The sequence below is a fragment of the Marmota monax genome, unplaced genomic scaffold, assembly GCF_021218885.2.
Source record: "Marmota monax isolate L192 unplaced genomic scaffold, Marmota_monax_Labrador192_F-V1.1 WCK01_AAM20220418_F8-fsc00238, whole genome shotgun sequence".
NCBI classification, from domain to species: domain Eukaryota; kingdom Metazoa; phylum Chordata; class Mammalia; order Rodentia; family Sciuridae; genus Marmota; species Marmota monax.
This window is the reverse complement of record NW_026693175.1, coordinates 209,511-237,185: the sequence shown is the minus strand read 5'-3', so window position 1 is coordinate 237,185 and position 27,675 is coordinate 209,511. Positions and strand designations below refer to the sequence as shown.

The 27,675-nt window shown below is 36.7% G+C and overlaps 1 protein-coding gene across 2 annotated transcripts in view; it reads left to right on the top strand.

Moving 5' to 3' along the window:
• The window catches only part of LOC124100415 (zinc finger protein 420-like), a 39,340-nt gene extending 13,425 nt beyond the window's left edge, over positions 1–25,915 (top strand). Inside the window, exons 2-4 of one of the 2 annotated variants that reach the window (XR_006854285.2) lie at positions 13,295–13,421; positions 15,975–18,174; positions 25,024–25,915. Coding sequence is in view for 1 of the 2 variants with exons in the window: in XM_046455929.2 (XP_046311885.1) it covers positions 13,295–13,421; positions 15,975–18,085 (2,238 nt within the window). In the remaining variant the exon portion in view is untranslated. Of the gene's footprint in view, positions 1–13,294; positions 13,422–15,974; positions 18,215–25,023 lie in introns of those variants that run through there. The other variant, XM_046455929.2, reaches the window with a different exon arrangement.
• The last annotated feature ends 1,760 nt before the right edge of the window (positions 25,916–27,675 follow it).

The window sequence follows — 27,675 nt, the reverse complement described above, 5'->3', positions numbered from 1 at the left end:
ATGCACATTTCCTTGGTATTGGCACCAAAATAGACTTGTAGACCAGTGGTACAGACCAGAGGACATATAAACAAACCCATATAACTACAGTTATTTTATATTAGACAAAGGCGCCAAAAACATACATTGGAGAAAAGATAGCCTTTCAACAAATGATGCTGGGAAAACTGGAAATCCAAATGCAACAAAATGAAATTAAGCCCCTATCTCTCATCATGCACAAAACTCAAAGTGCATCAAGGACCTATGAATTAAACCAGAGACACATGCCTAATAGAAGAAAAAGAGGGCCAAATCTCCATCATGTTGGATTTGGCCCTAACTTTCTTATTAAGACTCTGGAGCATAAGAATTAAAATCAAGAATCAATAAATTGGGTGGATTCAAACTAAAAAGCTGCTTCTCAGGAAAAATAAACAATCAGTGAGGTGATAGAGAGCCTAGAGAATGGGAGAAAATTTTTACCACAGGTACATCAGATAGAGCACTAATCTCTAGGATATATAAAGAACTCAAAAATCTTAACACACACCACACACAACAAAAACAAACAAGACAAAACAAAATAAAAAAAAAACAAATAACTCAATCAATAAATGGGCTGAGGAACTGAATAGATACTTCTCAGAAGATGATATACAATAATAAATAAATATATGAAAAAATATTCATCATCTCTAGCAGTTAGAGAAATGCAAATCAAAAGTCCTCTAAAATTTTATCTCCAGTCAGAATGGCAGCTTTTATGAAGACAAACAACAATAAGTGTTGGTGAGGATGTGGGGGAAAAGGCACACTAATACATTGCTGGTGGGACTGCAAATTGTTGCAACTAATCTGGAAAGCAGTATGGAGATTCTTTGGAAAACTAGGAATGGAACCACCATTTGACCCAGCTATCCCTCTCCTCGGTCTATACCCAAAGGGTTTAAAAACAACATACTACAGGGACCCAGCCACATCAATGTTTATAGTAGTAGCACAATTCACAATAGCTAAACTGTGGAAGCAAGCAAGATGCCCTTCAGTAGATGAATGAATAAAGAAAATGTGATATATATATATATATATATATATATATACACACACACACACATACACACACATACACACACATATACACACACATATGTACATACACACAATGGAATATTAGTCAGCATTAAAAGAGAATAAAATCATGGCATTTGCAGGTAAGTGGATGTAGATGGAGAATATAATGCTAAGTACAGTTAGTCAATCCCTAAAAAACAAATGTCAAGTATTTCTCACAATGGGGTTTAGGGGGTGGCGAGCATTGGAGGATTAGACGAACACTAGATAGAGCAAATAGGTGGGAGGGGCAATGGGGATAGGAAAGATGGTGGAATGAGATGGACATCATTACCCTAAGTACATGTATGAAGACACGAATGGTGTAACTCTACTTTATGTATGACCAGAAATATGAAAAATTGTTCTCTATATGTCAATTGTAATGCATTCTGTAGTCATATATAACAATTTAATCCTGCTAATATCAGTATCCTTTGGAGGAGAGCATTTTGACAGATACCTATTCCCACTGCAGGTGGGTCTCATCATAATTTAGATTCCATCTTTTTTTTTTAATTATTTGTTCTAATTGTTTATTCATGACAGTATGATGCACTTTGACGCATACAAAAATGAAGTATAACCTCTCATTCTTCTGATTGTAAATATGTAGAGTCACACCAGTCATGTGATCATATAGGCACCTAGGGTAATAATGTCTAATTAATTCTACTTACTTCCTACTCCGTAGACACCTATTCCCACTGCAGGCTGGCTTCTTGGCCTGTCCTTTTTAAGATGTGATTTCTGTTTTCCCTGTACATTGGGGTCTCCAGAAAGCATGTAACTTCCATTGAATATGCAATGTTTTGCTCACTTGTTGGGCCACTTCTGCAGTGAAAGATAGTTATTGTCACTTTGCATTGAGGAGGGAAGCCCATGTCTTAGGATGAGCTCCTTCCAGAGGATTTGTGTTTTTCTGGAGTCTTTTCTGTTCTGGTAGAATAAGTGTGACTCACACAGAGATGATGTCTACCAATGCTAGCAAATATCTGCAGGTTCCTTTGACGCAGGACGTTGGGTAAACTCTACTTGTCAATCATAGTAATATATTTTTACATATTGAGACATTATGGTCAAATACCTCAGTCTTTGGATTGTTTGAGTACAAAAGACACTGTTCTATTTTTCTTGCTGAATAGTCCAATGGAGGCATGACCCTCACCACTGGGGCTTGGAGAAATTTGCCAAGGCACCCTTCCCACAGTGAACACTCTCATGGAAGTGTTTTATCAAGAGCAGGCCAATGCTTCAGGCAGAAGGATGAGCCCAAGGAGTCTCACTACACTTGGCAGTGTTATCCCCAAAGTCAAAACTTTCTTTGCCCCTATTCTTCTGCTCATCTATGAAAAGGTTTGCATTGGTCTGATTGAAGCTGAGTTTCAGGGCCCTGATAAAGAGCCTGTTCTTTCTTGCCCTTTTAGTTGCTCTATCAGCAGCCTGATTTCTCCTGGCCACCTAGATGTCAATATTCTGGTGACCATTATAGTGCATGATTGCCACCTGCTTTTGTGTGGCCACAGCCTATATCAATGCCAGTCATTTCAAGGCCTTTATAAATGTCATTCTTAGCAGCAAGCACTCCTCTTTCTTTCCAGATAGCTCCAGGTGCCTACACTCTCAGGAGAGCATATTTTGAGTCAGCGTAAATGCTTACTTTCTTACCTTTGGTTGTTGAGAGCTCTTTTCAGAGAAATTTGTTTTGCATTCCGGGCTGATGTTTTAGCAGCAAAGCCTCAACTTTAAATATGTATTGTTCCTTGATGACAGAGTGTCCAGCTATCCACTGACCATTGTCCATGAACTTGCTTCTATCCTTGAAGATGCCCTATCTAGTTCAATCATAGGCTACTGAAGCAAATGCCACTTGCTGAAGAGTCTTCTTAGCTCTCTGAGCAGTCATGCTGTATTGGCCCATTACTATCTTCTGCTAACATGGTTGCTTGATTTAAGGTGGCATGGTTTCTCTTGAGGTTGACATTTCTAATACTAATAGGATGACCTGCAATCTCCCTATCCTCTCAGCAGTCAGCTTAAACCCATCATTATATTTCAGCAGTACCAGGACTCCATGAGGAAGTCACAGAATAAGGGTTGACGTGGAGTGAGTTTCTCAACCTCATTTAGTAAATCATAAGTGGTATTCACACCTGAAGGCAGGAGGACCCTTCTTTTTTTGTGTGGTCAAAATGTTGTGACAAATAAGCTTCTAGCCACAATTTATGTCCAGTAACTGTATGAGAATTCCCAGTGCTGTGCCTTGTTTCTCAATCATATATAGTCTTAATGTCTTTGTGAGTCAGGCAGGCTTGGGTAGGGGCTGTCATGATGCTCTATTTTCACCTCTCAAAGGCAGCTTGGCTTTCTGGTGTACAAGTTATATTTTTGGCTTCTGTTCTTTTTAGAGTTTCATAAAGACATTTAGTTATTAGTCTAAAAATAGGGGCCCAACTATAGCAGAACCATAACATTTTCAGGAAAACACATAACTGTCTCTGGTCTGTGACACCTGAATAAAGCCTGTTCTCAATATGGCATGGAAATTCAGGTTATTGGCTAATGTGGAATTCCAGATAAGGACTTTTTCTCATGTCCTCTTGTGTCTCTTCATCCAGCTTGTGTAATGGAGATGTAAGGCAAGACAGAGGTCAAGTCCTCTTCTTTTACTTCTCTGAACCTCAGAGTTTTCTGTTTTTTTTTTTTTTTTTTTCCCAACATAGACCTGGTTGCTTTGACCCACAGTGGGATGATTTCCAGCTCTCTGGGACTGGGCTGAGAAACAGTGCTGGGCAAACTTTTGTTTTCTGATGTCTTCGTATCCTTGCACACTAAAGACAGTGTATTTTTTACACCATTAACGTAGTTTCAGGGCCAGTCAGACTCCTCATGCAACTTCATGATTACCTGCACATGGAGAATTTCTTCCATTTACCTACCTCTGAGAGATTAATCCCAGTAGCAAGATTATATAATAATTCAGAAAGTCAATAAGTGACTTTTTTTTTTTACAGTAAAACATCAGTTTTTTTCCTAGGCAGATTATAACAATTTGTGGCACTCTCAGCCAGAATTATTCCCAAGAATCTACAAGTGAGATCAATGTAGCCTTGCCCATGTCTTAAAGGGTCAGCAGCATTCAATCAAAAACACAGAGACAACCAGAGGGGATTCCCCCAAACCTTGGCCAACAGAAGGGAGCCTTTAAAACAGACCAGATGGGGAAATATATCCTATGTTCCCTACTGCCATATAGCCACAACTCTGACAACAATGGTGCCATACATGTCCTCAGAAAGAGGGACCAGACGTTCCCCTGTAGAGGGCCAGATGTGTGGAATCAAAAATTTTGGTGTGCATACTGTAGGAGGTTACCAGATGTTCACATTGTCACGTCACTGTATTCAATTTCCTTTTCCCAGAGTAGACTCATGATGGAGAAACCTACACCATTTAGTGAGAGAAGGCAGGAGGTCCCAGAAGCCAAGGAGCCTTGGCAGCCACTAGGAAGGTCCCTCAACCCCTCCCTTTACTTACAAGTAGAGCTCCTCCAGAACAACCTGAGGCAACTCACCTGTCTCCTAATTCTCCAGGCTCAGCTGTCAGTGAGCTCATCAGTGTGGAAGTGGGGTTGCTCAGAGTGCAAGAACTGCCAAGAGGGCTGGAGCAGGGCACTCTCGGTTTTCTTCATCATACCAAATTTGATACTGAAAGCATGGTGTTTGTTCTCAATCCCGATTCAATAATGAGAACAAGGTTTTGATATAGGAAAAGGAAATTTTATTGCTTTGCTAGCAAAAGAGAAACGCAGGACTCCTGTCTAGAAACTGTGATTCTAATTGCCAGGTGTACAGAGGTCCTTTAAAATGGTGAATTTATGAAGGTCATTGGAGCCTCAGACTACCCTCCAGCTGTGCCCTGTCAGGATTCATAATTCATTTGTAGCCTTGAGAGAGTTATTTCTTAGTAATTCTTGTGCTACCTGTAAACTCTGGATTTCGTGGTTCCTATGGTGGTTCTGCTGAAGGAAGATTATATATAACATGGCTTAAGCCCTGACTAAAGACAGGAAGAAGGTTAATCTAATATTTTTCATGATAGTGAAGGATAGAGGGAAAAGAGACAGGAAAAATAAAGACAAGTCAGCTTTAAGATAAGCCACAGTGATAGAGCAGGAAGTGTTATGTTCAAAGCATGGAATGGATGCTGTTACATTCATAGGGAGAAGCCAATAAAACACCTGGCAGGTGGGAGTGTGTGGCATTGATGAAGAATATAAAATTCAGATCCAGCTGGGCATTCTGCTGGATGACAAAAATCCCAGGTACTCAGACATGAAGGCAAGACTGTTACAAGTTCAAGGTCGGTCTGGAGAACTTATACTATGAAAGTTCAAAACAATAGAATGGGTTGGGGATGTAGCTCAGTTGTGGAGTGCCCCTTGGTTCAATCCCTGATACTATGAAATTTAAAAAGAAAAAAAAAAAAACGTAAGATCAAAGAATCCTTTACCATAAAGCCAGCATGTATTTAGGAGGAAACATGAAAAGAGTGTGTGTCAGACTCCATCTGGTCCCTCTTTCTATGGACATCTATGGCACCATTGTTGTGGGTCAGACTCCATGGGGCTATAGGCAGGAGGGAAATTTAAGCCAATATTAATTATCAAATATTTCTGGCCACTAAAAACATACTGTTCAGTTAATTGTTTGATAATGCTTGGATTGTTTTAGTTAAAATAAGAAGGACCACCTAGGTCACAATGGGTAGGGTAACTTTTTTTTTTTTTTGTGGGGAGTGTACCAGGAATTTAACCCAGGGGTGCTTAACCACTGAGCCACATCCCCAGTCCTTTTTTATATTTTATCTAGAGACAGGAGCTCACTGAGCTGCTTAGGGCCTCAGTAAATTGCTGAACCTGGATATAAATTCATGATCCTCCTGCCTTAGCTTCGGAAGCTGATGGGATTACAGTTGTGCACTACCATGGCTCTGGCAGAGTGACGCTCTCCTAAGCTGATGTAGAAGAACACAAAGGATGGGGAAATATTTTCAATCAGCTACATCTTCTGCCACTTTCCATGTTCTGTGCTTCTTTTCTATGTATTAACTTCCTTAGTTATGAGAAGCTGGTGTTAGACCAGGATGCAAAGAAAAGATCACCAATTAAAAGATGTAGACTGACAGTTTGGATTAAAACAAAAGATCCAGCTTCCTGCAAGAAACGAATCTCCTAGGAAAAGATATGCACAGACTGGAAGTGAAAGGATGAGAAAAAAATCACTCACATGGACCAAGTAAACAAGCAAGGGTTTCTATTCTCGTATCAGATAAAATGGACTTTAAACCAGAATTAATCAGAAGGGATAAGGAGTATCATTCCATTCTGGTTAAGGGAACCATACATCAACAAGACCTAACAATTTAAAATATTTATGCCCCAAACAATAGAGCATGTACATATATCAAACAAACCCTTCTCAATTTCTTTAGAAGCAAATAGACCACAACACAATAATACTGAGTGACTTTCATACACATCTCTCACCATTGGTTAGGTCTTCCAAATAAAAACTATACGAAGAAACTATAGAACTTAATAATACAATCTATCATTTAGACTTAATATACATATATACATATATACTTCATCCATCATCAAGTGAATACACCTTCTCAGCAGCACATGTATTCTTCTCTAAAATAGACCCTATATTATGCCTCAAAGCAATATGCAGCAAATATTAAAAAATAGAGTTACTACTCTATATTCTAATAGATTATAATGGAATGAAATTAGAAATCAATGATAAAATAAAATAATAAAATCTAGTCTAACACTGAAAGACTAAGTAATATGCTGTTGGATAATGCATGGACAACAGAAGACATCAGGGAGGAGAAAGATTCATAGAGGTAAATGAGTACTCAGATACCACATATCAAAATATGTGGGACAATATGAAGGCAGTGCTAAGAAGAAACTTCATTGCATTGAGCTTATTTATTAAAAGAATAAAAAGTCAACAAATAAATGACCTAATATTACATCTCATAAGAGAGAGAGAGAGAGAGAGAGAGAGAACAAATCAATACCAAAACTAGTAGAGAACAGGAAACAATTAAAATCAGAGCTGGAATAAATGAACTTGGAACAAAAGAAACAAATAGTTGACAAAACAAAAAGTTGTTTGTTGGAGAAACTAAAATTGATAAAACCTTAGCTATGCCAACACATAGAGGAGAAAAAACTTGAATTACTAAAATTTGTGATGAAAAAGGAAATATCATGACCGACACTATTGAAATACAGAAGATAATTTAGAAACTATTTTGAACATTTATACTCCAATAAAATAGAAAATCTCAATGACACTGGCAAATTTCTAGAAACATATGATCTACTCAAACTGAATCAGGAACAGATTAATTTCAAGCAAGGAAATAGAGTTACCATCAAAAGCCTACCAACCAAGAAAAGCCCAGCACCCAACAGATTCTCAGTTGAGTTTTACAAGACCTTCCAAGAGGAACTAATACCAATACTCCTCAAAGTGTTCCATGAAATAAAAAAGGAGCAAACCTTTCCAAATTCGTTCTGTGAAGCTAGTGTCATCCTGATACCAAAACCAGACAAAGACACATCAAGGAAGGAAAACTTTAGACCAATATCCCTGAGAATATAAACAAACATTCTGGCAAATTGCATACAAAAACATATTTAAAAATAGTGTACCATGATCAAGTGGGTCTCATCCCAAGGATGCAAGGTTGTGTTCAACATATGGAAATTATGAGATGTAATAATACATCACATCAATAGAACTAAAAACAAGAATCATGATTATCTCAATATATGCTGAAAAACCATTTAATAAAATACAGCACCTCTTTATGTTCAAAACACTAGAATAACTAGGAATAGTAGGATTATATCTCAAAACTGTAAAAACTATCTATGCTAAGCCCAAGGCCACCATCATTCTAAATGGAGAAAATAGGATAAAATGAATTTAAACCTCTAAATCTGGAACAAGACAGTTATGCCCTCTTTCACCACTTTTACTCAACATAGTTCTTAAAACTCTTGCCAGAGCAATCAGACAGATGAAAAAAATTAAAGGGATATGCATAGGAGAAGAAGAAGTCAAATATCACTATTTGCTGAGGACATGATTCTAGATTTAGAATATCCAAAAAATTCCACCAGAAAACTTGTACAACTAATAAATGAATTAAGCAAAGTAGCAAGGATATAAAATCAATACCCACAATACAAATGCATTTCTATAGAAAACAATGAATTTATTGACAGAGAAATTAGGAATACTACCCATTCAAAATAGCCTCTAAGAAGATAAAATACTTGGGAATCAATCTAACAAAAAGAGGTGAAAGGCCTGTACAATGAAACTACAGGATGCTAAAGAAGGAAATTGAAAAAGACTTTAGAAGGTGGAAAGATCTCCCATGCTCTTGGATAGGAAGAATTACTATTGTCAAAATGGCCACACTACCAAAACTGTTATACAGGTTTAATGCAATTCCTATTAAAATCCCAATGACATAGAGCTGAAAAAGCAATCATAAAATTTATTTGGAAAAATAGGAGACCCAGAGTAGCCAAAGCAATCTTTAGCAAGAAAAGTGACACAGACCTTATACTATGCTACAGAGCCACAGTAACAAAAACAGCATAGTACTAGTACCAAAATAGACATGTAGACCAATGGTACAGAATAGAAGACACAGAGATAAACCCATATAAATGCAGTTATCTCATACTAGTCAAAAGCACAAAAACATTCATTGGAGAAAAGATAGTGTCTTCAACAAATGATGCTTTGAAAACTGGAAATCCATATGTAGCAAAATGAATTTAAACCTCTATATCTCGCCATGTACAAAAACCAACTCAAAATGGATCAGTGACAAGGAATTAGACCAGAGACCCACACCTAATAGAAGAAAAAGTAGGCCCAAATATTCATTATATTGGATTAGGCCCAAGACTCCTAAAACACAAGAAATAAAATTAAGAATAAATGGGATAGATTCAAACTAAAAAAAAAAGATATGAAGACAGAGCCTACAGAGTGGGAGAATATGTTTATCAGATGCACATCAGATAGAACACTAATCTCCAGGATATAATAAAAATAAAAAAACTCAAAAAAATTTAATGCCAAAATAAAATACCAAAAAAACACAAATAGCCCAGTCAATAAATGGGCTAAGGAACTGAACAGACATTTCTCAGAAGAAATTACCCAAATGATCATCGTATATATGAAAAAAATTTTCAAATCTTTAGTAATTAGAAAAATGCAAATTAGAACTACTCTAAGATTTCATCTAACTCCAGTCAGAATGGCAGTTATCAAGAATACAAGCAATATTAAGTTTTGGCGAGAATGAGGGGAAAAGGGTGCACTCAGACACTGCAAATTGGTGCAACTTTGGAAAGTACTGTGGAGATTTCTCAGAAATTTTGGAATGGAACAACCATTTGACCCAGTTTTTCCACTCATCGGTCTATACCAAAGGACAAGTCAGCATACTATAGTGACACAGCCACACCAATGTTTATAGCACCTGAATTCACAATAGCTTAACTGTGGAACCAACATAGATGCCCATCAATACATGAATGGGTGAAGAAACTGAGTGTGTGTGTGTGTGTGTGTGTATATACACACACACATACATACATACATACACATACACACAATGAAATGTTACTCAGCATTAAGAGAGAATAAAATTATGGCATTTGCAAGTAAATGGATGGAGTTGGAGAATATCTTGATAAGTGTAGTAAGCCAATCCCCCCAAAATTAAAGGCTGAATGTTTTCTGATTAGTGGATGCTTATCCATAATGGACGTGGGGAGTATGGAAAGAATGGAGGATTTTTGGATCGAGCAAAGGGGATGGTGGGGAGGAGGGAGTCACGATGTAGAAAAGATGAGAATGAGACAGTCATCATTACCCCAGTTACATGTATGGTTGTACAAATGTTGCAACTTTGCATTGTGTACAACCAGAGAATTGAAATGTTGTGCTTCAGTTGAATTGAAATGCATTCTACTGTCATTTACAACTAAGTAGAACAAATAAAACATTAAAAATAACAATAAAAAAGGCTAAGGATGTTGCTAGTGGTAAATCTGTAAATAGTCCCTGGATTCAGTCTCTAATTCAAGATGAAATTTCACTGAATGTGAATACTTTTACTCATTAAGTAGTGGTTCCTTTCTCTTTTAAAACTGAATGAATAAAATTGGGAAGCAGGAAAGTCACAGCTTAGTGATTTCTAGTTAAATTTATCTTGAGCCTATAAAAGAAGTTCCTTGGGAGCCTTGTGTTTTGTTTTCTGAGGCACGTATTTTCCATATAAGGCATTGAATTGTAGCAGTCGGTCATGAGAAGGAAGCCTAGAGAAAGAGGAGAAAGATGTTGTTTTCCAGGTGTGTGGCTCAAGCCAGGGGCAGCATTGTATTTTTCCCCAAAGTACCTCATATTTGGAATGTGCACACCTTTACTTCTATACCGTTCAGGTTTGTGCTTAACTTGTTTTAGCTATTTTGTTTCCTTTTCTTCTTACAATACCAACACTAACTCTTTAAAACATATATGCCCATATATACTCCCTATATTGGGAACCTTTTTCTTACTCTTTCATCCAAGCCATGCCATGCTTACATGACATGCAGGATTGAACAATTAAAAAAACCCTTTTTGATAAATGAACATCAGAAAATCTTGCTATTCTAGATTTCCATTGGGGATGTTTTTGTGTCTTTAGATGTTGCCAAAGAAGTGAACTGTGCTTTGTTTTCTTTCCGTCTGGATGCTCTGTCATGTATAAATACAAAAGAGTCAATTAAATGCACATTGGTTGCATCTAGAAACTTACTAAGTTCTAAAAGTATAGAATGATTTGAAGAGACCCAAACTCTAGAATGCCAAGGAAAGTCTAATAAAGTTCCATATTATACCATTTTGCTTTGATTTGTCCACTGATATCACAGCAATGATGATGTGTTCTTTTATGTTGACTTACACTTTGTACCATTTGTTATATTACAGCTGTTTTAACCTTATTTGCTTGGTGTAAATGCTGTTTGCAGGATTTTCCCTATAAAGTTAAATTTTTTTTTTCATTATTTTAAGGAATCTTGATAGGATTTTTCTAAACAGTCTACATAAACTTTTATCTTTGATACAGAACCAGTTTTTTTCTTAGTACTTTTCATTTGTGTCTTGCTTTGGTGAACGTAGCCTCTGGCTTTTGATTACCAGGGTTACTGGCTTTGTTACTGAAAGTTCTGAAGCAGACCACAGTCCTATAGGCTTTCATTTTATTCTGCCTTCAGCTTACAGACATACCTCCTTGCATTTTCAATGAAGAAACAAGTGCCTGAAAATTATAAAGTGTACCTCAAGATGAATTTGAATAACAGGGAGAAAATAAGGAGTATAAAAGACCCAGTAACTGTGGCTCTTATTTTATTCTCTATTGTTAAAAGTGTGTATCTCAATAGTGTCTTTTAAAAGAGCATCCTCTCAAATTGATTTGTTTTACCAAATGGAAGATATGACTTATTCTTATTTGCATGAAAAATTGTCTGTTGTTTCCATGTATAAAGTTAACATTTTTATGTGTGCATATATAGTCTGCTCCTATGTGTGCTATGTGGCGTATATAGTCTGCTGCAACCAGCACTGCAGATGGATGGGTAACCAACACAGGTGGTGAGCCAGACTGGAAAATTAATTAGAAAATACAGAAATGAGAAAAAATTTATTTACTAAAAGCAGGGGCATGGCAAAATGATTCAGCTGTGATGGAGATTTGATCTAACAAAAGATGGAGTCCAAGCAGTAGTTTATATGGATAGGTGCACCAAAGGAATTCAGTGAGATGAACTTCTTCAGGAACATGGGATGAAGATTGCAAAAACAAATTTTTTGGGGCTTAGCAGATTACGCCCACCTCCTCTCTACCTTTGGGTGGCTGTGTTTAAATCTAGGGCTGTCCAAGCCAAGGCAGGGTGTGCATAGGTGGAATTTCACCTCCTGATTTCCAAAAAGCAAACTCCTTGCCTTGTGATGGCTCAAACAAACCCATAATTTATACATGTCTTCCAACATGTATAAGTTAAATATCATTTCATCAATCTGCTTTTGTTTCTTCTTAACATGTTTCCATTAGTCTTCTCATTTATAATCACTACCCTGCTCTGAAATTTTTCTAAAAATTCACACTTTAAATTGACTTTTTAATGAATTTGTTTTAGTTGTTAATGGATCTGTATTTTATTTATTTATATGTGTTGCTGAGAATCAAACCCAGTGCCTCACACATGCTAGGCAAGCGCACTACACTGAGCCACAATTCCAGACCTTAAATTGACTTTAATGCTCTCCTTTTTTTCTGAATTACAGGTCAAATAAACTTGGGTAAAAATTAGGTCTTTCACTGGGTGTTTGACAAAATGTCATAAAAATGAATATCATTACTGCTATCACATTCTTTTGGGTTTCTGAAAAAAGACATGAAAAGTACATAAATCCTTTGAAATATTTGAACTCCAGTTCATCAAGGTTTTTTTTTTTTTTCCCTACACTGGTTTACTTCATTGTTATGCAGGAGTTTTTCTTGGCCCACTGGCACTAGGATCACCAGGTTGGAATTACTGCTACATATTCAGAAAACCAGGTCTCATCCCAGAATTACTGGACAAGAGTCTGCATTTTAATAAATCTCTGATTCATGGTTTTGATTTAAAATTTGAGAATCATCTTTTTTACTCACTATAACTTTTTTGTCTTAGAAATAGAAAAATTGTTTTATGATATTAGAGTCGCAATTAAAGTATATATTTCTGTATTGATGCCTTAATTTTACATTCTACTTCATAAAGGTGACATATAAATATATATGTGTGTGTGTATGTGTGTGTACACATATATATGTGTGTGTGTGTGTGTGTGTGTGTATGACTCAACACTCTTTCTTCAGAATTATAGAGTAGAGAATATCACTGTTACAAAGTATTTTCTTGAATAATTAAAATTTACTCACCTACTTGAAAGCCACTTCTACTAACTCTGATTTTTATCTTCTTTCAACTTAAAAGCTCCCTGTTAATAATATTTTGGTCAATGTTCTATCAATTTACCTATTTTTATTTCAGGAATCATTGGCATTCAGGGACGTGGCCATTGATTTCTCTGAAGAGGAATGGAAATGCCTGGAGCCTGCTCAGCAGAATTTATACAGAGATGTAATGTTAGAGACCTACAGAAACCTGATCTTCCTGGGTGAGCAGCGCTTCCCTTCAGAATTCATCATTAATCAGAATTTTTAATTCCTTCCCATGCAGAATATCTTTGGGGAGCTTCTGCTCTTCTTGAATGAGTTTCAGATTTTTGCTTTCAAGTAAAAGGATTGGGCAGGGTTTTTTTCCAGAGAAGAAAATATTACTTTCATTACTTTTAGTCCTTAATGTCTCCCTTTCTTCAGGTGTTATATACCCTTTTCTTTAGATTGGTAGTACTCACAGTAATTTTGTGATACCAAATGATGTGACCTACACATTAAAGTCCAATTTCTTTTCTTTAGAGTACAAGAATGGAGGCATCAGTAGTCACAGGAAGAATCCCAAAAATAGTCATTTTATTTTTCAATAAACACATCTTATTGTCTCTAAACCATATTTGCACACCTTGCTCTGGAGCAAAGGAGAGAGCCCTGAGCCATGTTCCCAGGTAGATAGAAATTCATGAATCAGAGGACACAGTTGAGAGTTCCAGAAAGTTCAAGGAGGAAGCCAAACTTCCAAATGTTGGTGGAGAAGTTATCATTTTCAATTGCTAGTGTTTTGTTTTGTTTCTTTGGTTAAGCCAAGTATCTCTTTTGTACTATAGTATTTTTTTTTTTTTTTTTTTTTTTTTTTTTTTTTTTTTAAAGAGAGAGGAGAGAGAGAGAATTTTTTTTTAATGTTTATTTTTTAGTTATTGGCGGACATAACATCTTTGTATGTGGTGCTGAGGATCGAACCCGGGCCGCACGCATGCCAGGCGAGCGCGCTACCGCTTGAGCCACATCCCCAGCCCTGTACTATAGTATTTTTGATTTGTCCATATAAAAAACAGCCAATGGTAGACTATTAATCATTTTGGAAAAAAACATGGAAGTTATTAATGAATTCAAAAAGAGGTAAGCACACTGATACATGCTTGTAATCTTAGATAATGGAGAGGATTTGCAAGTGGATTTTGTTTAATGCCTGTTATGGCAAATTTTTAACACTATGTCTCAAACAATTTTAAAAGGGCTTGTGTTGTAGCTCAGTGGTACAGTACCCTTGGGATTAATCCTAAGCACCACACATAAAAAAATTAAAAGTAGAATAACCCCAAGATCTGGAAATGCAAACTATAAATAGGTATCCAGAGGGGATTAAATCAGCATGTTGAAGACATATCTCAAGTACCATGCTCAGTGCAATATGTGTCCATCTTTTGTTTAATAAATAAAAAATGTTTTTAATACACCATTAATTAACAGTAAAAAGGAGATATTTTGTCACTAAAAGTAACATGGGATGATATGCAGTACTTTGCATTATGTGAAATAAGGCAGACACAAAACATAATTTTGTGTCTGTAATTTGATTCACATGTAGAAATCAGAACTGCAGAGAGTAAAATGGCTACTAGGTACTGTGTTTTGTGAAGTGTTGGTCAATGTCTGCAAAGTATTATTGTAAGGGATATAAAAAGGTCAAGAGTTCTATTATACCCATGGTGAGTATAATGTACTATATTGTTTTCTGTGGAAGGAGCAAACCAAAGATTGAAAACAGAAGTACGTAACAACTGAGCAATATGCCCAACCCTTTTTTAAATTTTTTAAATTTTGATACAGGATCTCAGTAAGTCACTTATGGCATTGCTAAGTTGCTGAATGTGGCTTTGAACTTGAGATCCTCTTTCCTCTGCCTCCCAAGTATTGGGGATTACAGGCCTGTACCACCACATCAGCTAATATACTCTATTCTTGATGAATGCTAATAGAATGAATACAATTTTTTTAAGCACTAAAATGATAATTACATTAAAACAGTGTACTTGTTAATTAGGTATATTTAGTCATTTCATCATTTATTTATATTTTACATTTTATTTATATTTTAAAATATACTTAGCAAATGAAATTTAATTTGTCAATGAAACAAATCAGTAAATAATTCAAAATTATAAAAATTTAAAACCAAGTTATTTGTCTTGATTGTTATTTAGTGATTTTATTCATGTAATATTGATATTAGCTGTGTGTGTGTGTGTTTATTTTTCTCATTAAAAAGATTTATCCCTATTTCTCATTAGAGACCATAAGCCCTTAAACCCTGTTGAATATCTGTATTATTGTCATCCGAAATCTATCTATTATACTCAAGTCTGTTTCCTGATAGACAGGAAGTAATTTTCAGACAGTTCTCCTCAAAGCCGGAAATGTTCCCATTATACATTTTCTATTAGGTAGAATTGAGGTTGATTTGTGCACAGTGCTATATTGTGGAGGAGGAAGGCCTGGTGGATAAAAGTAACACACTTTCCTTTCCTCTGCTCTACTGCCTCGTTAATAATATATTCATTATAGATATTGTGAATACTTTGTTTGGGTAATTCTCAGAAAGAAAATTTGTCTGTCTATTGTTATTTAGTTTATATATTTATGGAGGCTAGTTGGCCTATGATATACTGTTCTGCTACCCTGCTGGTGTCCTGACTACCTATAATTTCATGTTGTATTTGTTAAGTATATTCCCAGTCTAATATGTAAAATAATTCCTATTTTTATTCTTTCAGCCATGAACTCTCATTATACCCAGAAAATTTCACCTGAGTCTTGCATAAAACTTTTTTTAAAAAAAGTGATAAAGAGAAGATATAGAAATTGTGACCTTGACTATTTACAACAAAAGAAAGTACAGGACAGTGTAGGTGAGAATGAAGATTGGAAATCCTATTATAAAGGACAAGACAAATCAGTAGTGCATGTCCATAATGAAAATTTTACTGTCAGCAGACCTGAAGAGCATTTAATACCTCAGAAAAGTATTCCATATATAACTGAAGGACAAATTTCTAAAAATGATCATTTAGAAAGTTTCTTTAAAAACTGTCCATTGTTCAGCAATGAACAAAAAATTCCTTCTTGTGCCCATACACACACTTTTAATTGTTGTGGGAAGGCCCCTGTGTACTCATTACTACTTAATCAAAATTCAGATACAGAGTTCTGGAAAGTATGGAACACACATAATGAAACAAGCAACACCTCTAACCAGGTTTCTACTCTTACCAAACACCAGAGAATTCATACCAGAAAGCATCCCTACAAATGTGAAGAATGTGGCAAAGGTTTTAATAAAAGTTCACAGCTTAATCAACACCATACAATTCATACTGGAGAGGAGCTCTACAAATGTAAAGAATGTGGCAAAGGTTTTACTCAGAAAGGAAGTCTTACTCAACACCAGCGAGTTCATACAGGAGAGAAGCCCTACAAATGTGAAGAATGTGGGAAAGCTTTTACTCAGAGAGGAAGCCTTACTCAACACCAGAGGATTCATACTGGAGAGAAGCCCTACAAATGTGATGTATGTGGCAAATGTTTTACTAAAAGAAGTTATCTTACTCATCACCACAGGATTCATACTGGAGAGAAGCCCTACAAATGTAATGAGTGTGGCAAAGCTTTTAATAAAAGAGATCAACTTACAATGCACCATAGAATTCATAGTGGAGAGAGACCCTACAGTTGTGAAACATGTGGCAAAGGTTTTACTCAAAGATCATGCCTTAATCAACACCAGAGAATTCATAGGAGAGAGAAGCCCTACAATTGTGAAACATGTGGAAAAGGTTTTGCTCAAAGATGTTACCTTGCTCAACACCAGAAAATTCACAGTATAGAGAAGCTCTACAAATGTAATGAATGTGGGAAAGGCTTTACTCATAAAGGAAGCTTTACTGAACACCAGCGAATTCATACAGGAGAGAAGCCCTTCAAATGTGAAGAATGTGGGAAAGGTTTTACTCATAGAGGAAGCCTTCCTCAACACCAGAGAATTCATACTGGAATAAAGCCCTACAAATGTGATGTATGTGGCAAATGTTTTACTAAAAGAAATTACCTTCCTCAACACCAGAGGATTCATACTGGAGAGAAGTCCTACCAATGTAATGAGTGTGGCAAAGCTTTTAATAAAAGAGATCAACTTACAGTACACCATAGAATTCATAGTGGAGAGAAGCCCTACAGTTGTGAAACATGTGGCAAAGGTTTTATTCAAAGAGCAAAGCTTATTCTACACCAGAGAGTTCACAGTAGAGAGGAGCTCTACAAATGTAATGAATGTGGGAAAGGCTTTAATCTAAGAGCATGGCTTACTCAACACCAGAAAATTCATACTGAGCCCTACAAATGTGATGTATGTGGCAAATGCTTTACTCATAGATATTATCTTGCTCAACACCAGAGGATGCATACTGGAGAGAAGCCCTACAAATGTGAAGAATGTGGGAAATGTTTTATTATGAGAGCACACCTTACTCAACACCAGATAATTCATAGTGGAGAGAAGCCCTACAAATGTGAAGAATGTGGGAAATGTTTTACTATGAGAGCACACCTTACTCAACACCAGATAATTCATAGTGGAGAGAAACCCTACAAATGTGAAGAATGTGGCAAAGGTTACTCTCACAGACAGTACATTATTCGACACCAGAAAATTCATAGTGGAGAGAAGCCCTATGAATGTGAAGAATGTGGGAAATGTTTTACTATGAGAGCACACCTTACTCAACACCAGATAATTCATACTGGAAAGAAGCCCTACAATTGTGAAGCAAGTGGCAAAGGTTTTACTCAAAGAGCATGCCTTCTTCAACACCAGGGAATTCATACTTGAAAGTATTGCTACAAATGTGAAGAATGTGGCAAAGCTTTTAATCAAAAACCACACTGTACTCAATACCAGAGAATTCATAACTGGGAGAGGTAATACAAATGTACATTCTGTTGCAGACCTTTTAGCAATTGATCAAACATTACTAATCACTGGAGAATTCATAGTGCATAAAACCCCTAAACAATGTGAATACTGTGCCCAAGTCTTTACTCAAATTTCAAATTTAACATTAGAAACCAGATACCTATAGGGAAGGTAGAAAGACATCTCCCTGAAATACATGCCTTAAATAATAGCAAAATATCTATAAGGAAGAAATCATGCTAGAAATATAAAAAACATAGGAAAGCCCTCTTCTGTATTCCATTTTATTAAGTATGTAAGAAATGAGGAATTGCCTTTAACTTTTGCTTAAAGTTTATTAAAATCCTTAGCTGATGTGGCCAACAAAGAAATTCTCATAAATATCATAGAATTGTGTAGAAAACTTGTCTCTGGACAGATAGGAATTTATTAAAAATCAAAGAATACTCAGTACCTCACTTTTGAAAACTGGAGAAAAAAATAGTTCTAACATAGATCATTTCATGAGAAGAAAACCTGTTCCTGAGAGTTGTTAATCTATATTTTTGAGAGTTTGTGGTGTATTTGAAATACCTGATTAATATTTTATATACAATATGTTAATGTGTTAACAGTGTTATGTGTTGAATCATGATACTATCTCACTGGTATCACAGTGTCTCTTTACTAAGGGTTCTACATAGCAGATAGTAAAAACATAGTAAAATACCACCATTAACTTTTTAGAAACATCAACTCACTTAGAAAATAGTGTTCCCATAAATCAGACCTTTATCCACCTCTTTATCATTAAGGAGACATTAAAACAATTATAGATAACATATAAGTACATGAAAATAAACACCAGATTTTACTATATTGAATTAGTACTTTAAAATTTTACTGTGTAAGTTCTGGACATGGTGGTACATTACTTTAATTCTAACAACTTAAGAGGCAGAGGCAGGAGGATCCCAAGTTCAAAGTCAGCCTCCACAAATTAATGAGGCCCCACACAATTTAGACCCTGTCTCAAGATAAAAAGCACTGGGGATGTGGTCCAGTGTTTAAGCACTCCTGAATTCAATCCCTTGTACTCCCCCGTCCATTTTTTTTCCCCTATAGAATGACTTTACTCCTAAGGGCCTTGCAATTTGAGAGAGCAACACAACTTCTCAATTTCTCAACACAGGGATTTTGACTACCTTCGAAACCAAGAGCCACCAGTGCATATTTTGTGAAAAGGAGGGTCATTGCAGAGAGATTCCCAATAGTTACCCAGGAAGCAACATGTTCAGCTGAACACTGACCCATTCTGGCTCCTGGCATGTCTGATAGAAAACAACAAAAAACTGAAGAATCCAAGCATTTCCTTATGAAGCCCCTAGATAATTACCCACTGAGGAGACTTGAGTCATGTCAAAAAATTTTAAAAAATATTTTTGCCCAATATCAAATGCCTATTTGGTTTTGGACAACCAGTAGAAAATTTAACCAGAAACAAGTGTTCAATTATGAGGATAAAAAAAGAGCTATACTCATGGAGCATTTAAACCTTCAAAATAATTTATGATATATCTTTTGACTTTAGCTATCTTTTATTCTACTCTATAATTTACAATGGTTATTATACTTTTGGGATCAGAGGAATTATAGTAAATGGCACAGGCTCCCCAAACTTATTTAGCACATAGTCTTTCTGAGATATTCCAAATCATATCTGTCATAAATTTTCCCTGTTTAACAGGACCGGAGCACATGCCACCACATATAGAAAGACAAAGTCCCTATTCAGATGAGCCACTGCAGGTTCTATACAAGTCCCGATTAAAAGCTAAACACAAAAATGGGGAAAAAAATTGTTGTATTACTCTTTGGGTCAGTGGAACACCCACAAAAATTTGTCTTATTTAAATTAATTGGGATTATAAGTACTTCAAGGGAATGATAAATTTTATGCATAAGGAACAGAAGCAGTATGTGTGAGAGAGATCTTGGTTTTCATATTCTGCCACAAGTCACCACCCATTCTTCATACCAGGTTTATGGCTGTATCTTTTCTGCTTGTCTACACCCTATTTCATCTCACATAAAAGACTGCTTTGGTTCTGACAAGTCATTTAAAGGGTTCCTAAGGCAAGTTAAACTGAAATTGGGAGTGACTTGGGAGATACTGAATTTTTAAAAAAGTATTTATAGATGTAGTTGGACACAACGCCTTTGTTTTATTTATTTATTGTTATGTGGTGGTAAGGTTTGAACCCAGTGCCTCACTGGGCAAGCACTCTACCACTGATCTACAAACTCAGCCCATTTTACTGCATTTTAAAATAATTTTCAATTTACAGGTAAGAAATGTAACAGGTTCAAGGGAAGTTTCAATACATGTATTATTATATAATACAATTAGTAATTCACAAAACTTTTCCCTCAAATATTTTGCATCATTATGGGGAAAACATTGAGTATTTCTTCTCATCTTTGAATGCACTACACATTAATATAGTCACCCAACTGTGCAATTGGACCATACAAACCCAGAACTTATTTTTTCTGTGAAATTGTTTATGAACCCATCTTTTGTTTTCAACCCATAACCAGAGTGGGACCCATGAATCAAGTTCATACATTTTATACAAAAGATCAGTCACTGCAGATGGCTTCCTCTTTCTTCCATTGGCATGTGTTCCTCTCCTAGGCACCATGGCATAAGTGCCCATTCATCAGCAAGTCACCACAGTACGGTTGACATGGGAAGTTCACATTCCTTTTTAAAAATTGAGATGCATGTGGTGTGTTTCATTTACTTGCCCCACTATAATTGTGTAGTATAACATGAGCCACTAACTTCCTAAAACACACACACTCACTAGCACATTATATTTACATCTCCCCTTAATTTTCCTTGTTTTCATGAAGGAGATTCAGTTTCCCAAATGAACCAGAAAATAACTGTTTCAATATGGTAAGTTTTGAGCCCAGTTATCTGTGAGAATCTTATAATCATTCACCTTGAATAGAAAAGGGAGACTGCTAAACAGGTGGGACAGGAGGTCAAGTGCAATAAGTGTGATTAACCTATCTCTATTTTACCTAGGGTGACAGAATATTAGTGGTAATTTTTAAGACCTATGTGTGAAACAGTATTACAATAAAAAGCACTTTATTTTTTACTATTGGGAATTGGATCCAGTGCTATTATACCACTGAGCAATATATTTACTCTTCAGGTTTTTTTTTCTTTTTCTTTCTTTTTTTTTTTTTTTTGAGAAAGAGTCTTGCTAAGTTGCTGAGGCTGGCCTCAGAATTGCACTTCTTCTGTCTCAGCCTCCTGAGTCACTGGATGTGTCACTGTGCCTTAAAAAACAAACAAACAAAAAAACTACCCACACAGACCTTAAATCTTCAGGAAAAGTTTTTTTTTTTTTTTTTAAGTACACCTGAATGACCACAAACCCAATGAATTTTAGAATATATCTAATACCCTTAACAACTACCTCATGTTTGCCTGTTGTCAAAATGAAATGGATTATAGTCAAAGTAAAACCATCAACTAAATATTTAAATGTTTCTTTGGGGGGGATTGAGTATTAAACCAAGATGTGCTTAACCGCAGAGCTGCATCTCCAGCTCATTCTTATGTTTTATTTTATTTAGACACAGTTTTGTTGAGTTGCTCAGGGACCTGGTAAGTTGCTGAGGCTTGTTTTGAATTCAGGATCCTTCTGCCTCAGCCTCCAGAGCCACTGGGACTGCAGGTGTGTGCCATTGTGCCCAGCTTAAATGATTTTAAGGGAGTTTTACATTAGCCTTACATAGCTCAGTAGGGAGAGCAGAGGACTTTAGGTGTTTGTGGAAATCTGCAGGTTGCTATCCCAAATGTCACTCCAATGTGAATGGTTCTATTCTCTAAGTGTGAAGTGTGAGCACTCTTATTTGAGCATATGCATGACTTGTACAGCATCCTGAGGCTGGATAAATGAATATGGATAGTGGTTTTCTCAGAGCCAATAAAAATACATGAAGCTGGACGTGGTGGTGCACGCCTGTAATCCCAGTGGGATGGGAGGCTGACAGGAGGATCACAAGTTCAAAGCCAGCCTCAGCAATGGCACAGCACTAAGCAACTCAGTGAGACCCTGTCTCTAAATAAAATACAGTTAACTGCAAGATAATCTCAGGGAATTTTGGAAGGAAAGTGGGAGCCAAGGAGTTACTGGCCTGTGCAGGCTTGTGGTCTACCTCCCTCATACCCTGACTCTGCACATGTTCCTTCCCCACAGGAAGAGAGCAGCTCCAATACCCCTGACCCCAGGGAGCACAGCCCACACATCTACAACTTCATGCTTGCATCAGCCACCCAGTTCCTGCTTCTTCTATTCTGCCATTTGCAGAAGTCTCTCCAGTTCCTGAAACCTTCCCAACCTACCTGATCCTGGGGCCCAGCTGGAATGAGAGTGTTTCTGCTGGAGTCTTCCCTGCAGACACTTATTTTCACCCCTCTGAACTCAGCTGTGCCATCACTGTGCAGTTTGTTAAACAGCTTGGGTGTTCTGGGCCCAACGAGTCTACTTTGAGACTCAGTATAATTTCTTTAAGATAATTTCAGCACTTCTCCAACAAGAGTATTACACTTCTGGGCTGGGGATGTGGCTCAAGCGGTAGCGCGCTCGCCTGGCATGTGTGCGGCTGGGGTTTGATCCTCACCACCACATACAAACAAAGATGTTGTGTCCGCTGAAAACTAAAAAAAAAAAAAATTAAAAAATTCTCTCTCTCTCTCTCAAAAGTATTACATTTCTAAGCTCACTGAAGAGGTCCTCATTGTATCATGCAGATGTGGTGATACAGTCAAGTGTTCTCAGATTTCGATTCTCCAGAAACCATGTTAGTGTTGGCTTCTGAAATAATAGTTTTGGCATGTAGCCTGGGGTTTTGCATTTCTAAAATATACACAGGTGAGATGTTTGTACCACTGATAACAAAGTCATTGTGTGAACCCCTCGTCTCAGGCTTTAGCACAAGCAGGCTTCATTAAGAAACACTGAGTGGGACCCTAATCCTTGTTTCTGAGTCTGGAATTCAGTTTTCCAGGAGACATGATGCTGATCCATTGGATTTCCGGCCACTTCTAAAATCTTGTGAGTACTCAGCAAAATAAATAAGTAATAAATATATATCTAATAATTAGAATTTTCTTAAGACTTCCACCTTGAAGCCACTCTGATGTTTGTTTTACTAATAAAATGATGATCTGATTGATACTCTAGCAACACTTGGTGGCCATAAGGAAGTGAGGACTATGTCTGGATAAGATAGTAATCTGGGATAAAAAGAAGTTCTACTGAGTCTCAAAGTAGAAGGCTCATTAACCACTAGAATTCAGGAAATGCCCATGGCCATTATTTGACATTAAAAACAAGCAATTCCTAAGCAATCCAGGATTCCTCCTATTCCACCATTCTTGCTCACAAAATACTAACATGACACCCAGACAATGAGCAACCTGAAATGTATGGTGTGAAATCACACAACTCTGCTCTGATTCCAGCTCTACATCATTCCTAACCTAGTGTGCATCTATAAATAACATCCCAGATGAATGGTTTTTTGTATCTCCCTTAGAGATGTCCCACATTTGTCCTTGAATATGGACCTGCTTTCCTAAATAAATCTTTCCATGTCTCTGATTGACAAGTGCTGAAATTCTGTTCTGCCATGCACACCATTGTCCCCACTTTTTCTAAGTTGATGTCTCTCTTTTCCTTTCTTCCTCCCTCCCTCCCTCCCTCTCCCTCTCAGGAATCTTCTCCCATTCCATTATATCATATAGTAAGATTCATATGTCAGCACTGGAATTTGGGACATTTTTATAGTTTGGGGGAGATAAGAAGCAACCGTGAAAATAATTTTTTTTTAAATAGGCAAGGGACCAGGTTTGGTGGTACATGCCTGTAAACTCAAGTATTTGGAGGCTGACTAAGAAGAATCTCAAGTTCAAGGCCAGACTCAACATTCTGCCTCAAAATTTAAAAATAAATAAATAAATAAAATAAACAGGATTGGTATTGTTGCTGGTTGGTCCAGGAATCTGGTGTTGTGTGTTGTAGCTCTTGAAGTCTTGAAGGAGAGTATTTCAAATGAGCCATAAAATGTAGTTGAAGTATAGCAAAGTTTATTAGGAAACAAACTTGTATCAAGAGGGAGCCGAGGGAAATGAGACATCTCTCTCACTTTCCCTTTGCCCCCAAGATTCCTGGGGCATTATGGGGATTTTCATATTCCTGCCTAACTTTTAACTGACAATAGGATTACATCAGAGTTTTAAATCCTTACTGCACATGGTTTTGCCCAAGCAAAATCCATTTGGGGAGGGAGATTTAACTATAATAAAAACTTGTATTATTAAAAGATTAAAATAATCTGCTAAAGATCTAAATGCAATGATTTGTCATCTTGGCCTGCACTGATGAGTTCTACTTGGAATTTTTTTTTTTTTTTTTTTTTTTTTACAGATTTTATGCTCAGTAGCCTTAGCTTTAAGTATCCCATTAACCTAAATCTTGAACTCTTTGGTCATTATGAAGGTCACAATGTCCTCTTTCAGGGTAAGATGTTCTTATTGATTGAGAGCAGTCTGTGGACATGCATTCCTTGGCTCTGAGAGACCAACTAGAAGACAACAGGTGCACCATGTAGAAATGTAGCATCATATTCTTTTAAGCCAGAGCAGGCCCAGAATACCTTAGGTGAATTGTATCTTTTTAAAAAAGCATGTCGTGGGGGTGCAGCATCTCATTCCACCATCTTTTCTGACCTCATTGTAGGTCCAGCCTATAGATTTTTCTTCTCAAATTCCCCTTTCTCTCACTCAGGTAAAAGAGTCCCACCAAGCTTTTCCTCTTGACTTCTGACTGACATCAGGATTGCATCAGACTTTCAAGTCCCCATGGAAAGGAGATTTTATTACTGTTGAACTAAACATCCAAGGTGATCCCAGGTCATTTTGACCCACATGGATTGGTTCTAGTTGGAACTTGTTACACATTTTGTTTTAGGGAGAATTACTCTATCTCCCTGAGTTCTGGAATCTGGTCTGTGAAAGTGTCACACTCCACCCCAGGTCACTTGTATTCGTACTGGCAGGGAGGAGCCTTGTGAGGCTGTGTTTCTTCCACAGATAACATGTTGTTTGCTGAGGAATGTAATATGTTTTATTTACTTAAGCTGGGCAGGGCTGTAGGTAATTACTCTTTTAAATTTTATTTATTTTTATTTGTTTGAATTAATTATACATGATAGAAGAATGCATTTCAATTTATTTATGCAAATGGAACACAGATTTTTATTACCCTGTTGTACATTATACAGAGTTGGGCCACATGTGCAGTCATACATGTACCTAGGGTAATGATTTGCATCTCATTCCACCATCTTTCCTGACCTCATGCTCCCTCCACTCCCCTCCTTCCCTTTGCCCAATCAAAGATCCTCCATTTACCCCAAGCCCCCCAATTATGGATCAGTATCCACTTATCAGAAAAAACCATCACAAAGAAATAAGTATCTGAAGTGTTGGATGTATCAATTACCCTAATCTGATCATTAAACATTGTATACAAGTATTGAAATGTCATATTCTACCCCAGAAATATATATAATTACCATGTATGAATTTTAAATAAATATTTTAAAAGTATAAATATTTAAGATGGTAGATATATCAGTTACCCAGATATGATCATTATGTATTATATGCATGTATGAAAATATCACTCTATACTCTTCAATTATGTATTATTATGTGCTGATTAAAAATATTTTTACGAAAAAAAAAACAAAACATTTAGCATTTGTTTTTTTGCGGGGGGGTTGGTTTACTTCACTTAGCATGATATTCTCCAACTCCATTTACCTGCAAATGCCACAATTTTATTCTCATTTAATGCTGAATGATATTCCATTGTGTATATATACCAATTTTTTTTTATCTCTTCATCTGTTGAGGGATATCTAGGTTGGTTCCATAGCTTTAGCTATTGTGAATTGAGCTACTATAAATATTGATGTGGCTGTGTCACTATAGTATGCTGATTTTAAGTCCTTTTGTATATAAGGAGTGGGATAGCTGGATCAAATGGTGGTTCCATTCTCAGTTTTCTGAGGAATCTGCATACTGCTTTCCTGAATGGTTGCACCATTTTACAGTCCACCTGTAATGTATGAATATACCTTTTTCTCCACATCCTTGCCAACATGTATTATTGTTTATATTTTTGATAATTGCCATTCTGACTGGAGTGAGATGAAATCTCAGAGTAATTTTGATTTGCATTTCTCTAATTACTAGAGAAGTTGAATATTTTTTTCATATATTTGTTGATCAATTGTATATCTTCTGAGAAGTCTCTATTAAGTTCCTTGACCCATTGATTGTTGGGGTTATATAGTTAGAGGGGGTAAATTTTTTAAGTTGTTCTCCCACTCTGTGGGCACTCTCTTTACATTATTTTTTCCTTTGCTAAGAAGAAGTTTTTAGTTTGAATTCATTGCATTTATTAATTCTTAATTTTTTTAATTTCTTGTGCTTTAAGAGTCTGGTTAAGGGGCTGGGGATGTGGCTCAAGCGGTAGCACGCTTGCCTGGCATGCGTGCGGCCTGGGTTCGATCCTCAGCACCACATACAAAGATGTTGTGTCCGCCGAAAACTAAAAAATAAATATTAAAAAAAAAAGAGTCTGGTTAAGGAAATCAGGACCTAATGTGACATGATGAACATTTGGGCCTATCTCACCCATATCCTGTTCAGGTGGTGGAATTGAGGTTCCTCTCTGTGGCGTAGGCTGGCTACAGAATAAAAGCTAAGAAAAAGAAGGTTAAAAAAATCACCCAGCACATGAGAAGTAATTGTAGAAAGTGGGGGTAGGACAGATTTCTGATCTTAAGAATCAAGCTTGTACACTTGAAAGAGAGAGAGAGATAGAGTCTGCATTTGCTTTATTTTTATGGGGGAAACATTAAAGATTTTCCATGGACTGTCCTTTGCCAAATAAGGTAGGGGGTGAGCTGTCCAGTTCCCAATAGGTTATGCCCAACTCTGGAGCTATGAGAGCTGTCCCGTTAGTAGAGTGGGAGTAGAGATATCTTGCTTTGGGCAGTCTGGTACACACAGGAATGCTGGGATTGTTCACACAGAGAGACCTAAGTCTCCCTTGGATCAGTGCTGAGTAAAAGACCTCTCAAGGGGTTGGGGATGTGGCTCAAGCAGTAGCGCGCTTGCCTGGCATGCGTGTGGCCCGGGTTCGATCCTCAACACCACATACAAACAAAGATGTTGTGTCTGCCGAAAACTAATATAAATAAATAAATATTTTTTTTTTTAAAAAAGACCACTCAAGTAGCTTCATGTGTGGCATCCCACAGGCCTAGTTTTTCATCTGTGAGGTGCAGGGCCTCTGGTCTAATTTATAGGTTCTTGATTCACTTTGAATTGAGTTTTTCACATGGTGAGAGATAATGTTTTAATT